The sequence below is a fragment of the Phyllobates terribilis genome, unplaced genomic scaffold (genome assembly GCF_046119375.1).
Source record: "Phyllobates terribilis strain yellow unplaced genomic scaffold, ASM4611937v1 Scaffold_4__5_contigs__length_816908805, whole genome shotgun sequence".
Classification (NCBI taxonomy): domain Eukaryota; kingdom Metazoa; phylum Chordata; class Amphibia; order Anura; family Dendrobatidae; genus Phyllobates; species Phyllobates terribilis.
Window position 1 is genome coordinate 572,369,468 of NW_027362764.1, and position 16,814 is coordinate 572,386,281.

Genomic DNA, 16,814 nt, shown 5'->3' on the forward strand with positions numbered 1-16,814 from the left:
GACCTCCAGCGGGATACTGGTGTGCATGTTGATGACCAAACTGTCAGAAAAACACTGCATGAGATGGTTGTAAGGTCCTGTAATGAGACCTGTACTCACAATGAAGCTCAAATGGCAATCACCAGAGAACGCCAGGATTCGGCAGGTCCACCATTGGTGTCCTGATCTCTTCACATATGGGAGCAGGGTCACACTGAGCACATGAGACAGATGTGAAATAGACTGTGTGATAAACGTGATGCCTGCAACATCATCTGCCATAACTGATAATTTTTTTGGAGGGGGAGAAGTCGGTGATGGTCTGGGTGGGCATATGCTTGGAGGGTCACACAAACCTCCATGTTATAGCTAACTGACTGCTATTTGGGTTTGAGGCTTTGATCTTGGTACTTCTGTCAAACATTACACTGTTGCAGTGGGCCCTGGGTTTCTTTTGGTACAGGACATTGTCCTTCCTCATGTGACCAGTGTGGAAGCAGTTGCTGGATGAAGGCATTGATGCCACTAGCCCTCCTGTTCCCTAGACCTGAATCTAATTGAGATCCACAAGGACATTGTACATCAGTACACAAGTGACACTGCCGGCTGTCCTGGAGCTCACAGATGCCCTGATTCAGGTCTAAAAGGAGACTACTAGTGATGAGCGCAAGTGCTCGTTGTTCGAGTCCCAACGCTCGCATGTTTTTCAGCTGTTGGATAGCTGCAAAACACGATGGATTCCCTGACATGCACAGGCAAGCCCCACATGTTTTGTGGCTAACCACCTCGAATCATGCGTGCGCAGGAACTAGAGCATGTCACTTGAGCACCTTGGACAAACTCGAGTAACAAACACTTGCGCTCATCGCTAAAGACTACCTTCCTAGGACACCATGCCCGTCTAACTGGAAAATGCTCTGATATTATTGTAGAGCATACTGGCACGTTGTGGCCATACACAGGGTACTTGGTTATCACTATTTTAATTAAACATTTGATTAAACACCTGGGAGAAAAAAGGGGCGCGATGAGAACATCCCAACTAAGTTGTTGAAATAATAATTTTTAGCTATATACAAAAAAATACAAGAGCTAAAAGGCAAAGTAATTCTAGGTAAAAGGACAAGGTGTGGTCCAGGAGGTAAGTAAGCGCTAACTTGGAGGACTACATGCAATATAATGATTGTAGTTCGAGATATAGTATTTAAAGAGATGCTACAGTATGCAAAAATCATAACTATGCAATAGTTGGTTAAAAAACAGCATCTTCCATAAAGAAATGAACAGTACCGAATAGCATTAATATAATACGTTGATTAGTGCATAGAGTAAATACAGATAATGGTCCACATAGAAATTAATCTCCCAATAAATGTATAATTATACCATAGATGTATCTACATCACCATAACCATATTCTCCTCCAAGAATTAAAGAAATGAAAGGAGCAATGACCTTTATATGTATGGTATATAATGTATCATACATGGCATATAGCTGCCTGGATATGATGTCCCAGCGCCCCAATGATCGTTTCGCCCTGTTTCCTCAGGGGGCGTATTGTATATAGTTAATGTATGATTTTAACAACTTAGTTGGGATGTTCTGGTCTCGCCCTCTTTTCTCCCAGGTGTTCTATCCTGGGATTAGTGTATAAACAGAATCTTATCAGTAGTATTTGCCATCTCCTATCTCAGTAATGTAACAATCTGACTTCACTGAATACAGATTATACTTGGGAATTGAGAATATTGAGGATGAAAGATCAGCCCTGGAGGAGAAAGAGCGAGCAAAAACAGCCATACTTTCAATACCATGTCCAGACAAAAATGCACAAACAGGATGCAGCAGGTCCCCCATGATAAAGGCCAGGGAAGCACAGATGCAAAATACTAATAAAACAACCACTTACTAACCCCCCAAAGATCCATGGGGCAGCTGCCTAGTATTCTACTTGCACACCGGCTTGCATAGGGTGCCATTCACACGATTACGTGAGATGCATCTCTACCTGTATAACAGCCAATTACCAACGCCCCTACTATTACATCAGGTGGGCTGTCAGTACCATATCTTCCACTGATAAGAAGACCATTAGTGGCTAATACTGTAATATTTCTAAGTCACAACAGATTAATTCCCCCCAAAACATGCAAAAGCTCATTATGTTACGTGTTCTGGTGATACCCCAAACTACCGGACACTGGATTGTATGTTGATGTCGTGGTCTATTTTTTTTCTTGGGAACTGGAGTTTGAAGATAAGCAGCTGATGCCATGTATGAAGACGGCGCACAGGAAATGTCTGAAGGGCGATCTCCTGCGTTGGCACTCGCAGTACTTTATCTGGAACTTCAGAAAGGGAGGGATGTGCGCTGCAGATCCTGGATGGTTTTTGCCACTTGAAATCTTTGATGAATTCTCAGTCGTCCGGTATTGTCCTAGAATGAGCCAGATGTAAAAGATATGACATTTGTGAAAATCTAATACCGAGCACAATGTAGCTACGTCGGAGGCTTTGCTGCAGATCCAACAAGAATCAGCAATCACAAGCATTGCATGCTGCCCAACGTAGACTGGTTAAAGGACAGACAGACCCCTCAAAGTGTGATGAGTGCGATTAGTGTCCATCATGGGATGAATCTGGCATTGATGTCACCAGGGCTGTGGAGTCAGTAAGCCAAACCTCCGACTCCTCAATTTCCATGACTCCAACTCCCTCATACACGGCTCATGTTAAGTGATAAATTTACTGTAGTATAGATTCATCTCAGCTAAAAGTCCAGACCCTTAGATCAGGAATAGGACAGATATTTATAGGGCATTTCATAACTTTCCCAAATTCTTATGAAAAAAATATTCACCACAAACTGCATTGAACTACTGCACCCAATTTATTATATATCTTAGGAGTTGGAGTCGGTCAATTTTATACGAACTCAGACTCCACCAAAATGGACACCGATTCCGACTCCACAGCCCTGGATGTCATGTTTGTGTTCTCCTTTTTTGACTGAAATGAAGCGCGCCGTTGGGTTGTGAATACTGTGTGTGAATTGCATGCAGTGCATTTATAACAGTGTTGGTTTACAAATCCTTATTTGTTCCCGTTTTCTTTCCTTCTAGTCTCAAACTATGAACTATGTTGGTCAGCTTGCCGGGCAGGTCCTGGTCACCGTCAGGGAGCTGTACAAGGGGATCAACCAGGCGACGCTCTCAGGCTGCATTGATATCATAGTTGTCCGTCAGCAGGATGGCTCTTACCTGTGCTCACCTTTCCATGTCCGCTTTGGGAAGTTAGGAGTTCTTCGGTCCAAGGAAAAAGTGGTATGTTAAGGAGTACAATCCCAGATTGTTAAAAACCAATCCTGTATGCGAAAAACAAGGTTTTATTTATCAAGTGTATTTTTTTTTTTTTCCTTTTGTAGATTGACATTGAAATCAATGGCGAACCCGTGGACCTGCACATGAAACTCGGAGACAACGGTGAAGCTTTTTTTGTGCAAGAAACTGAAGAAGAAGATGTAAGTAGCTTTGATGTCAGAATAGTGAAGGTCTTTGATTCAGTTTAACCCTCTTACACAAGTGTATATAACTCTACGTCCATATTTCTGGTCCTGAATGGCACAGGATTTCTTTTTATAACTAGCTCATACAGTTGCAGTTTGTCAACTTTTCTAATATTTTTGGAAAAAACATGGAACTAATTGGTCAGTCGGCGTTTGGGTCCATTTCATCAGAGATGGTCACAGGAGCCACGGCATTAATGTTTACAGGGAACAATTAGTCTCTGCTCTTACTGTTTTCTATTTTGCAAACATGGTTAATGCAACGGAAGGAAAAAATAATGGGCCTCATTTATCCAGCCTAATAAAATCTGGCCTCGCTGCAGCTCTTTCTGCAGCCAAAACCTGTTCTCTTGGCAGTAAAAAGAATGCGTTCAGATCTCCCACTTTTCAGCGTTTTTGCAGCATTTTTGACTCCTTTTGATGCAGCGGATTTTGGGTGCGGATTACATATGTACTTTGTCTACAGTACATGTTTAATAAAGTTAGCTTTATTCACTAAAAAACACTTAGAGGTTGCCCACTCCTTTTACATCGATGGTCTATCCTTAGGATAGACCAATCAGTGTCTGATCGGCCGGGGTCAGTCACCCAGCACCCCGCCGATCAGCTGATACTGGTGTCAGTGGCCGCCGGCCAGATTTGCTCACTTGCGGAGCTGGCCGTCTACTTGTAGTGGCGGGGTACTACACATCCGCATCCTATTCAAATCAATAGGAGGTGCCAGTACAAGTTGACGGCCAGCTCCACAAGTTAGTACTTCTGGCCGCTGACACTGATAACAGCTGATCGACAGGGCTGCCAGGTGTCGGACAATGGCCGATCAGACATTGATAGCCTATCCTTAGGACAGGTCATCAATGTAAAAGGAGTGGGCAACCGCTTTAAAAAAACACTAATATTGCAGCATTTTTTCTTTCTCCTTGCTTTCTATGGGTGAAAAATAAAACGCTGACAGAATTGACATGTTGTAGAGTTCAAAAAGCAGTGTTTTCAAATGATCAGAGGAAAAAGTATGTGCATAAGACTTCTGAATTCTTAGCTTTTACTGGTACTTTGAAAAGCCCCTTTTAATTTGCAGAAAAAACCTCTGCATGTGAACATAGCCTTAACTGTTACATGGTGGATCTCGCCTTGTGTTGTGACTTCCGTTATGAGTATGTCATCCCTGTAATACATTTGTCTGCTTGTGTCTTCAGGAACAAGTCCCCGCATACCTGGCTACCTCACCTATTCCCACAGAGATTCATTTTTTTAAGAATGTCCACAGCCACGTGCCAAACTGTCCAGAAGACCTGAAGGCCACCCCGTCCTCCCATACATTTGAGGCTGAGAATGTTATAACTGGATCTGTGAAGAAGAAAAAGAGGAAGAGAAGGCGAATAAAACATGACAAAAAGGAAGAAGTCCCCATTCCTCCAGGAGCTGAGGAAATCTTTGACATTGAATTAAGCTCTGATGAAGAAAGTCCAGTTCAGCCTCAGAGGTGACTATAGAGCGATGCCAGCACTAGTATGGGGCATATTGGCCGGCAGAGTGAGCGTTACTTATGGGTTTGATGGATGCTGAGGTGTAGAGAGGAGGTCATCTCTATGCCTGATGATTGTAGGCAGGAATCACACATCCAATACAAGTATTGAAGAGAGAATTAAAACTGGATTTTAATATGAAGTGAAGGATTCTAACATTTTAAAAACTCAAAAATGACTTATAGCAGCATCTTAGTCTGCAGTGTTTCATTCTCGCTTAGGATCACCTGAACACACAAAAAAAATTGTAACAAAGTGCTCGTAAGTGAGCACGAAATGAGTTGGATTAAGATGCCATCATATGTAATTTTTGTACCTGATCACACAGGCGCAGTGGTTTTAAAATGATAGAATAAAAAGTGTATCTCAATATAATTGAGGTGCTGGATTACCTTGTCATTACTTGTATTGGATGTATTCACCTGGAGATTATTTGGGATTTAGACCGTGCACCCAAACCATGCATGCCCTTTCCTTCATACAAAGGAGTGAGGAATATTAATGATCCACGTTTTCAGCTTCTTTTTAGGAATCTCACAAGCAGTTTTCCCATGCCAATACCAGGCCTAGATTCCTAAGAATGAGAAATATGAGGGAAGTAATTCTGCTTTTCCTTTCTTTTCATTCCACATTAAATCCTGCATTACAGACATAATGTGTGATTACAGCCTTCCACTACTCTCTACAACGGAGTAGTTAAATTGGATTTGTTAGGACACCTTAAAGCCAAAGCTGAGTAACTGCAGATATCACGTCCACCTGTAGTCAGTGGGACCCGTGCAATGCTGTAGTTTCCCATGTGGGGGCACTGCAGGGTACTGAGCACATCTGCCGAGTTCATGCACAGACCACTGCTGATCAGTTATGGTCCCAGCATCAGGACATTCACCCTGTGATCCACTTATTTTCTGGGAAACTTTCTAACAGAGTATTTTGCACCCTTTTACTAAAGCCAAATGCAGAAATGGATTTTACAGAGAACCTGAAAAAAAGGGTTTACCTAATACTTATACTTTTTTTTTAAACATATGCACCAGTGTAATTGGATGAGTGACTGCAGGAAAAGCTAGTCTCCCTGCAGCCATTCACTTCATCATGGGGCAGCATGGGCTGTGAGCTGTCACCACACTGTAATCATTCCCCTCCTCAGGCTGTCGGTCAAGGAGCGCTGGGCGTGATTACAGCACACTCACTCTGTAGGGACTGCTGGATGTTTACAGCTCTTGCGCTGCCCAGATGATTGGAAGTGAGTGGCTGCAGGGAGAATGCAACTTAATTTTCTCTCTGCAGCTGCACTTCCAATTAAACCACCTGCACCTGTTTAACCCTTTCATGACATAGCTAATTCAAAGGCTTGTTTTTTGCAAGAAGAGTTGTAGTTTTGAATGATGCCATTCATTTTACTATTGAAAAACAAGGGGGAAAAAAAAAAAAAAAGCGCTGCTAGTGCAGTGAAATGGAGATGGGGTAGAGGAGGGAAAGGATTCCCCCATTTTTTTACGGCTTTGGTTTTATGTGATAATGAACTTGGCGATATGATTCTCCAGGTCAGTACGATTATGAGGATGCCAAACAGTGTTGTGGTCCCATCCCCCTACGCAGACCATCGGTTTACGCGGAAAATCGGTTATGTGCACTGGCACACAGGCTATAATGAGTGCGTATGCGCTCGGTGTACAATCTGTGGCGTACGCACACAGCACTCTGTACTGATTATACTCTCCTTAACTAGCCCAAGCTATAAAACATCATATTGTGGTATTGCAAAGTCTAGCCACAGGTTGGGCTTCACAGGAGAACAAAAATGGCAGCTATAGGGGCCTTCAACAAGTCTAAGCAGTGACCCAGTCCAGTCATTGCTGATGCAACAAGATGCCACCTGTGTATTGCAGTTGGCAACAGCCTGTTATGGTGCAGGCTCAGCTCCTGAGTCTGAACCATATCCATACACCAGTACCCGACTTATAACTTACTATTAGCGTAAAGAGTTAAAACAGGATTTACCTGTAGAACCTCTGTTGCTGCAGTTAAATATACAAAAGAGATGATGGTCTAAATTAATTAGATGATACCTAAAATTCGGCCTTCTAGCTCGCAGCAGTTCAACTGTTTGACCACATGAGGGCACACTCACCAAATTTTTAAAGCCTCTTTGCAACTGCATGTGTTCTGTTCTCTTGTTCTGTTTTCTGTTTTGGTCTGTGGTTTTTAACTCTTTTACTTGATGAAACATGTCATGAATCTCCTGTAATCTGCTTCTTGCAGTTTTTAAAAAAAACTAATATTAAAAATCTGGATTTAAAGATTCTATAACTGCAACTATACATCAAAATCTCCTTTTTTTTCAATTGGGCTTCTGATGATCGTTTCTGAACAGTGCAGTAATTAGTTATGGCTGATTCAACAAATCCACACTTTTTCATGAGGCTGAATTAAAGGCCCCTCCTGCACAGGATCGGCTGTTTGTCCTCATGTGAGCGGCCGCATGTTTCAGTGCTGCTCTCCAACCACATCAAAGCATTTTGACCGAACCAGACTCATAAGAAGCATTTGGCAAATAGGCTCTGGATCATCACTGCCATGTTAGTTAATTTGATAGGCTTGAATATTACCCCTATCAATATGCCATATTGGGGGTACATGGAGATCATGGGGGGGATACCACTCTCAGGACAGCCTGATAAGAATCACTCTTGTCTTGACTGACTTGAGCCCCCGAATATGACCTAAATGACAACCGTGTAATACTACACGTCTTTTGCTGCAACCACAGCGAAAACTCCGAACTGCACATGATTTCCCCCAGGAATGAAGGATATGGAAGCTAAAGATCCACAGTAGAGTGGAAAATTAACATAAGCCTGCTGTTCATACAGGACATGGACTATTAACAATGGCCATTCTGATGTATATGCCCAGATCATAGGCGTGTTATCTGCTTCTTGAAGTAGATCCGCTTGGCAGAAAAGCAGATCACTGCAAAATATTTCTTCGAAATGCATGTTCATTGGCTTTGACTTTTCTGTATCCGTCTCCCTGGTATTATATTGCTCATGCAGCAAATCTGGTGTAAATTAGAAGATGATTAGATGTGAATTCCTGTTGGCAACAGAATACACCATAGGAGGGTAAACTGGCCACACACACGAGATATCTTGGATCAGTGGTCCCCAACCTTTCTTACCTTCAGAGCCACGTTCAGCTTTGAGAGAGGTTTGCAAGCCACATTGAGTCCCCCCTACACCGCCCCTGAATAATGCCCTCCACCTCCTGCGTCTCCTCCACATTGAAACCTGGAGCCCCTATGATCTGTTTAACGGCACCCAAAGCTTCCCGATTGAAGACACACCGAGGAAGTAGTTGCATCCATGGGTCCCCCCGCCCATTAGTATTTTCGCATCAACCATCCCCTTACCCCATTAGTATTTCCGCATCAACCATCCCCTTCCATTAGTGTTCTCGCATCAACCATCCCCTTATCCCCATTAGTGTTCTCACAACACTCCCACCACACTATGACTTCCAGCACCTCCTCTGACAGCCAATATCATCCTATCTCTAACTGCTTATACTTCCTCTCTCTCCACCCCCAAGGCCAGTATATGCACATCCATATCTGCCGTTCTGTGCACTGCTACCCACAAGTCTGGGGATCTGCTCTTCATAGCTGTTGGCTAGACCTGGTACTAATGCACCAAGCTGGCAGACAGCCACGAGCCACATGTTGGGGACCCCTTTCTTAGATAAACATACATGATTGTTTTTATGGAGAGTGGGGAATATGCCCCCAGTGTGCTCAATCTTCTCTATTCCATGACCTGATATTTAGGGATTTCCGGCCCAAACTGCTGAGGTGGCGTTGTTTGACCAACTTTCAGGGGTAACTGCATGTAGTAATCTTATTTTATGTGAATATTTTATATTTTTTGCCTGCCTGTTTAGCCTTCTATCCTGCTAGTTCATTTCTGTTTCTGCCCACCGTATCAATGATTGACACTGAGTATTATGTTTGCTAAGCTTTATATAGAGGTTTGCTGCTGCAGTTCAGTACCCCATTCTCAGGATCAATGGTATTCCCAGCAGTGGGGCTCCCAGTTTACAGCAAGTTAACAACCAATTACTAGCTAGGTGATAACTTGCCTGGTTTGTAATAACACCTTTAAGGGGTTCTCATATAAATGTCTGATACGTGCAGGTCCCACGTGTGAGACCCAGCACCATCTCCAGGATGGGAGTCACCTGATTCCCCAGTGCAACTGGCATCTGAACAGCCGTGGGGGAGGGGGAAGAGGTTGCAGCACAAGCACTTGGTGCATTGGAATTCCCATAGCAATGAATGGAGAGATCTGTTGCTGCATTTTTTCAGCTTTATGCTGTAAATGTTTTCTTGTGTGACAGCCCCTTTAAGTTGGCCATACATGGCTGACTGTTGTAACTCCTAGATGGGGGCATTATGTGACTGTTAAAACTTGCATCTTTCTATTTCCAGGTCCACATCAAGCTCTGCATTAAAGGAGGAGGAGTACAGAGAGCCTTTCATCTGTCATTCATCAGATCACTATGCCCTATCTGATGGAGACTATTCTCCACAGGACAGGTATCTACATTAGACATGTAATTACTTATCAGAGATCGCCAGTGGTGATTATTTTGTATATGTCTAAAGGCCCCGTCACAATTAAGCGACGCTACAGTGATCCCGACAACGATACGACCTGTCAGGGATCGTTGCTGCATCGCTATGTGGTCACTGGTGAGATGTCAAACAGTCAAATCTTCGCAACGAAGCGGCGACCCGTAACGATCTGTATAACGATGCACGCCTATGTGTTTCTGTGTCTTGAGTCGTCAACAAGGTCGTTGGTAAGGTGTCAAACACACTGATGCATGCTACCCAGCGGGACCTCAACGATCAAAGAAATGTCCAGACCACTCCGACACGACCAGCGATCTCACAGCAGGGGCCTGGTCACTGCGAAGTGTCAAACGTAGCGAGATCGCTACTGAGTTCGCTGTTGCATCACAAAACTTGTGACTCAGCAGCAATCTCTTAGTGTGACGGGGGCTTTAGAATGTGCTTAAAGGGGTTGTCTTCAGTCACTCTGTGTGACTACAGACTCATGAATCCCCCCAGAGCACGCATTGTGCGCTGCGAGGATTCACTGGTTTCTGAACCAGGACTGACGGGTACGTATAGTTTGTGCATACTCCCGGGCAGGGCCGCGCCCACTAGACGGGCTAGACTGGAGTATGTATAATGCATACGTACCCGTCAGTCCTGGTTCAGAAACAAGCGAATCCTCGCTTTGCACAATGCGTGCTCTGGGGGATTCGTAAGTCTGTAGTCACACACAGTGACCCCAAACTTATCAATTTAGACCGGACAACCCCTTTAATATACAGTAAGGACAAGATATATCCTAAACATAATCTTTGTATGATTCACACTGAACATTAATGTAAGGTTCTAGATTGTGCACATCATGAGTCACTGTTGAGGATTGATTACTTTGAGAAAATGCTTTTTTTTATCATCTTGACTGTTGGTGATTTCTTTTCCACTTAGTGGCTATTGCCAGTCTGTGGGTCCAAAGAGTGATTCTGAACTGGAAGTTAAAGTGACCGACCCTCTGCTCCGAGCAGAGCCCCAGATGGAGTGGACATGGGGGGGATTCCCAGAGTCAGCCAAGGTACATGGGGGTCTCTCATCTTCATCCAATGACTGCATTCTTTTAAAAGCTATTTCCATTTGGCCTGTGAATAAGGGTTAGGCCCGGTGTACAAAGTACGGTGTAGTAAGGTCTCACTGACAGGTTTGCTTTAAATAACCTTTTCCTGCATCCATACAGTCCTGCTCATCGTTATTGACACCCTTGAAGTTTAAATACATAATGTGGAATATCTCCTGGGGGGGGGAAAAAAAAAAAATGAATCAAGTGAAAAAATTTTTGTATAGAGCACTGATGTTAAATACAAAAGAGCAAATGACAAACAATCATTTTAAACCAAAAACAATGGAAGGGAAAAATAGAAAATCCTAAAGCTTTCTCTGGTATTGGCACCCTTTACATTAATTTAGTATGGAAGCACATTTTGACTCGCCTGTGGTAAATCACAAAAGAGATTCTACTGTGACTGTCGGTGCCCATGTGACATGAATTAGCCAATGAATTATGATTTCAGTGGTTTAAAAAGCCACATGGTAGGCTCTGTTCCTTTGTCGCAATGATGAAGACTAAGGAGCTGTCTGAGGACATCAGAACTGCTATTATTAGCAAACACAAGACTTCCAAAGGGGTATAAGGCCATCTCCAAAGACCTTGGTATCCCAGTTTCAACAGTGCGCAATGTTAAGACGTTTGCCAAGCATGGAACCGTCAAGAACCTCCCTGGACGTGGGGGAAAGGGGAAAATTGACAAGAGATGTCTTCGAAGGTTGGTGCGAATGGTGGAAAAAACACCACGTCAAACATCCAAAGACCTGAAGGCCAACCTGGAACAGTCTGGGGTCATAGTTTCAACAAGTACCGTAAGCTGCACACTAAATCACGCAGAGCTTTATGGGCAAAGGCCAAGGAAGAAATCATTGCTGAAGAAAAGACATAAAAAGGTATGACTGATCTTTGCCAAAGAGTACCTTGGCAGAACACAATCCTTCTGGGAAAATGTTCTGTGGACAGATGAAACAAAAATAGAGCTGTTTAGCAATGTAAAGCAACAGTTTGTTTACAGATGGCGCAATGAAGCTTTATAAGGAAAAAAAAAAAAACACCTTACCACCAATTAAGCATGGTGGAGGATCCATAATGCTGTGGGGTTGCTTTGCTGCGTCTGGAGGCTTTGACCGTATCACAGGAATCATGAAATCTGAGAATTATCAAGAGATTTTAGAGCGAAATGTCCTACCCACTGTTAGAAAACTTGGTTTGAGTCAATGATCATGGGTCCTCCAGCAAGACAATGACCCAAAGCACACATCCAAAAGTACACAGGAATGATGGAAAAAGAAAAAATGGATTGTTTTAAAATGGCCAGCAATGAGTCCTAACCTCAATCCTATTGAAAAATCTTTGGGGTGAGCTGAAATCTGTCATTGGGAGAAAAAACCCTGCAAACATACAGTACAGACCAAAAGTTTGGACACACCTTCTCATTTAAAGATTTTTCTGTATTTTCATGACTTTGAAAATTGTACATTCACACTGAAGGCATCAAAACTATGAATTAACACATGTGGAATTATATACTTAACCAAAAAGTGTGAAGCAACTGAAAATATGTCTTATATTGTAGGTTCTTCAAAGTAGACACCTTTTGCTTTGATGACTGCTTTGCACACTCTTGGCATTCTCTTGATGAGCTTCAAGAGGTAGTCACCAGAAATGGTTTTCACTTCACAGGTGTGCCCTATCTGGTTTAATAAGTGGGATTTCTTGCCTTATAAATGGGGTTGGGACCATCAATTGTGATGTGCAGAAGTCAGGTGGCTACACAGCTGATAGTCTTACTGAATAGACTGTTAGCTGCTTTTTTCTTGCCATAATACAAATTCTAAGTAAAGAAAAACGAGTGGCCATCATTACTTTAAGAAATGAAGGTCAGTCAGTGCGAAAAATTGGGCAAACTTTGAAAGTGTCCGCAAGTGCAGTTGCAAAAACCATCAAGCGCTACAAAGAAACTGGCTCACATGAGGACCGCCCCAGGAAATGAAGACCAAGAGTCACCTTTGCTTCTGAGGATAAGTTTATCAGAGTCACCAGCCTCAGAAATTGCAGGTTAACAGCAGCTCAGATTAGAGACCAGGTCAATGCCACACAGAGTTCTAGCAGCAGACACATCTCTCAACATCTGTTAAGAGGAGACTTTGTGCAGCAAGCCTTCATGGTAAAATAGCTGCTAGGAAACCACTGCTAAGGACAGGCAACAAGCAGAAGAGACTTGTTTGGGCTAAAGAACACAAGGAATGGATATTAGACCAGTGGAAATCTGTGCTTTAGTCTGATGAGTCCAAACTTGAGATCTTTGGTTCCAACCACAGTGTCTTTGTGCGACGCAGAAAAGGTGAACGGATAGACTCTACATGCCTGGTTCCCACCATGAAGCATGGAGGAGGAGGTGTGATGGTGTTGGGGTGCTTTGCTGACGACACTGTTGGGGATTTATTCCAAATTGAAGGCATACTGAACCAGCATGGCTTCCACAGCATCTTGCAGCGGCATGATATTCCATCAGGTTTGTGTTTAGTTGGACCATCATTTATTTTTCAACAGGACAATGACCCCAAACACACCTCCAGGCTATGTAAGGGCTATTTGACCAAAGGAGGAGAGTGATGGGGTGCTACGCCAGATGACCTGGCCTCCACAGTCACCAGACGTGAACCCAATCGAGATGGTTTGGGGTGAGCTGGACCGCAGAGTGAAGGAAAAAGGGCCAACAAGTGCTAAGCATCTCTGGGAACTCCTTCAAGATTGTTGGAAGACCATTTCCGGTGACTACCTCTTGAAGCTCATCAAGAGAATGCCAAGAGTGTGCAAAGCAGTCATCAAAGCAAAAGGTGGCTATTTTGAAGAACCTAGAATATAAGACATTTTCAGTTGTTTCACACTTTTTTGTTAAGTATATAATTCCACATGTGTTAATTCATAGTTTTGATGCCTTCAGTGTGAATGTACAATTTTCAAAGTCATGAAAATACAGAAAAATCTTTAAATGAGAAGGTGTGTCCAAACTTTTGGTCTGTACTGTACAAGAGCTTGAACAAACTGCAAAGGAAGAATGGGAGAAGATTCCAGCTGAGAAGTGCAAGAAGCATATAGATGGCTACAAGAAATGCTTGGAGGCTGTCATCGATGCCAAAGGGTGTGCAACCGAGTATTAATTAGGGGTGCCTTTATTGCTGCACATCCTGCTTATTCTGTTTCGTCTTTGAAATTGCAACATGTAAGTTGAATAACAGTTTTATTGTATTACTTTGGACCACTAATTAATAAATCCTGAGGATATAACGATACATTTCCATTTATTTCTGAAGATATTGTAATCTATGAAAAAAGTGAAGGGGTGCCAATAATAGTGAGCAGCACTGTAAATAGTTTGCGTGTTCGTCTTTCATTGATTCTGAACATACATGCAGAGTTCAGTCTGATCTTCTTCAGCTGCCTGTTGTGCACAGCGTTTAAGGGAAAGGGTTACTACAAACTTTATCTTCCTCTAGGCCAATGAGGCCGCTTGTAGACCATAATTCGCAGGTTGGCTTTTATATTACAGCTTTGTAAATGTGGGTTTAAAGAATTAATGTCTAACTGGTTATCATTTCAGGTCAGCAAAAAGGAAAGGACAGACCATCCACGGACGGCCACAATTACACCATCCGAAACCACGCACTTTAGGGTGATCAGTTCCGAGGCGCTGTCTGCGTCTACGGAGGAGGAAACGTCTATAGAGGACGCTATTTGCACTGTGTATAAGCCAGAACCACGACCTCATTCCATCAGTGTTCAGGTTGATTCCGACCTGCCGCCCACCCTGGAGACCGACCCAAGCTCCCAAAGTATAGAGGACATCCTGTCCCTCGAAGCTGCTGATACAATCTCTGATGTGAAGCCTTCACTAAAATCAGACTCCCCAAGCAAGAAAAAAGGTATAGAAGACCCCAGACACAAGCCAAATTGTCCCTCCTGAAGCTGCAGAAAAATGCTTACGTCACACCTGAAAGTGTCACTACAGGTGCTGATGGTACCAGTGATAGGCCTAGGGTTCCTCTCTGTTACCCAGGACTGCCTATTTAATGTATTTTCTAAGTAAACTACATAAAATTGCTCCTTACAGACACATGGCGCGCCAATTCACACTTTTAGGTGTTCGTACTTTAGACTTTCCGACGCCACATCACCTTTTCTAGACACTTTTGGCTCAACCTCAAAAGTTGATGTGAGCCGTTTTGTCTTAAAGGAGTTGTCTCATCATAAAGAAGCAATCCATAATTTTTTTTCTTAATTTAAATCTGTGTATGTATTGTGTGTTAATATACTCCTCTATCACTGCCTTCTCTAGAAATCCGCTCCGTTCTGCTCCTCAGTGACTTCACCGCTCTGCAGACTCTTGGGTCGCACTGTGCCCTGCGCTCCCTGGAAGTGGCTTCTACAATGTAAGCATATGGAGCGTCAGAACAAGGCCCCATAGGCTTTCATTGTATAAGAAACTCACAGCGAGCCGGAGTGACCGCACTGAGTAGAGGAGAGGTACTGGAAACTGGCGAAGGTGGCAGTAGGTGAGTATGTTAACACACATTATATGTGCAGATTTATTTAAAAAAAAAAAACAAAAAAAAAAACAACACTTTGGAGGCTTCTTTAAAATGGGTAAAATTACAGCCTGCTTGTAAAAAGAAGCAAATTTGTGACTCTTTAAAATCCTCTCCATTCTAAAGATTGGAAGGATATTTAATTCTATTTATTGCTCATTGTCTTGGTACGGAGCGTGCACTTACAAGCTTGTTTTCTATAGCAGAGGTAAGTGTTGCTTTAAAGCTTCATCCTGCCAGTTTTGGTGCAACTGCGCCCCTCTGCTGCTGGAGAGCACGATACAGGCTCTGCCAATGCTGCTGGTCTGGACTGTCAATCAAGCAGGAGTGATTCCCGCCTGTTCAACAACATGAAACAACCCATTGAAACTGATCATACACATACAGTAAGGAGTATAGCCCAGGCACACACCTGATTGACAGATCCTGATTTCCCCATGCACATGATCAGGCGCAGCTTGCAACTGTCCATTTAGTATGCGAGAAAGTTGCAAGCCGCTGCCAGACAATTGTAACTGCAGTTTTTTCCTCGGACTGCAGAGGATAATGTATTAGAATTCTTTAATACTTAATACATCTTCTGATCGTGTCTTGTAGTTTGCTTAAAGGGAAACTCATTAGAGCCATGCTGCTAATGACCTCAGGGATTCGTGCTTACACCAAACTTATAATGTAATAATGTATATAGAAAGCAGCCAGCCTGAGCAAATCCTTAGGTGAAGTCTTTGATATAACGGATTTGCTGCTATTCACCTGAATGGGGTTAGCAGAGATCCCCATGCACATGCTGCCATATCCTACCCATTTACATGTATAGAACGGATTCAGACATAGCAGCTTCTTTATCAATCTGTCATTTGTGAACATACATTTCATACCTTCAACCAACGGCCCATGTTAGCATTCATTTATTCAAGAGGTCCCTCTAGATCTGTTTGATATTACCCTTATGATATTTCGTAATGCTTTCAGCATCTCTCAGCCAGCATGTGTGCTATATTTATGGGGATGACTTGTTCTTGGTAGATTGCCAGCGATTTGGACATTTTTCCATTCCATAATGTTTTATCCTACTGAATAACTGGGATTTCATACTGCTTTTATGTTCTGATTGTCCTGAGGGCATCCGATGTCACCCTAAGCTTATGTTCACACGACAGATTAATATCCTAGGTCTTCTCTAGATTTTTGATGGGGATTGTCGTTCACTGGCTGATCCTCATGCAGCTCATCTTCAGTATAAACCGCAAATCCTCATCATAAATCTGAGGCTGATATGTTGGCTTTGAATCTGTCATGGTTTAATTCCATATTGCCTCTCTTACTTCTCTTACTTAAAATGGGGACCAATGCCATCAGTGAGCATGGACATGCCTTCCACGCTTTTTCAAACTTGTTTTTTGGTAAGCAATGTATGGATGTAGAATGACTAAAA

At 42.9% G+C, this 16,814-nt stretch overlaps 1 protein-coding gene across 4 annotated transcripts in view; it reads left to right on the plus strand.

The window, feature by feature from the left end:
* LPIN2 (lipin 2) overlaps positions 1–16,814 on the plus strand; it is an 81,177-nt gene that overhangs the window by 29,947 nt on the left and 34,416 nt on the right. For all 4 annotated transcript variants that reach the window (XM_073679115.1, XM_073679114.1, XM_073679116.1 and 1 more), the window contains 6 exons: positions 3,105–3,305; positions 3,407–3,502; positions 4,744–5,030; positions 9,563–9,670; positions 10,640–10,763; positions 14,395–14,716. In XM_073679115.1, the coding sequence (XP_073535216.1) occupies positions 3,114–3,305; positions 3,407–3,502; positions 4,744–5,030; positions 9,563–9,670; positions 10,640–10,763; positions 14,395–14,716 (1,129 nt within the window). In that variant the 5' untranslated portion in view covers positions 3,105–3,113. The remainder of the gene's footprint in view (positions 1–3,104; positions 3,306–3,406; positions 3,503–4,743; positions 5,031–9,562; positions 9,671–10,639; positions 10,764–14,394; positions 14,717–16,814) is intronic.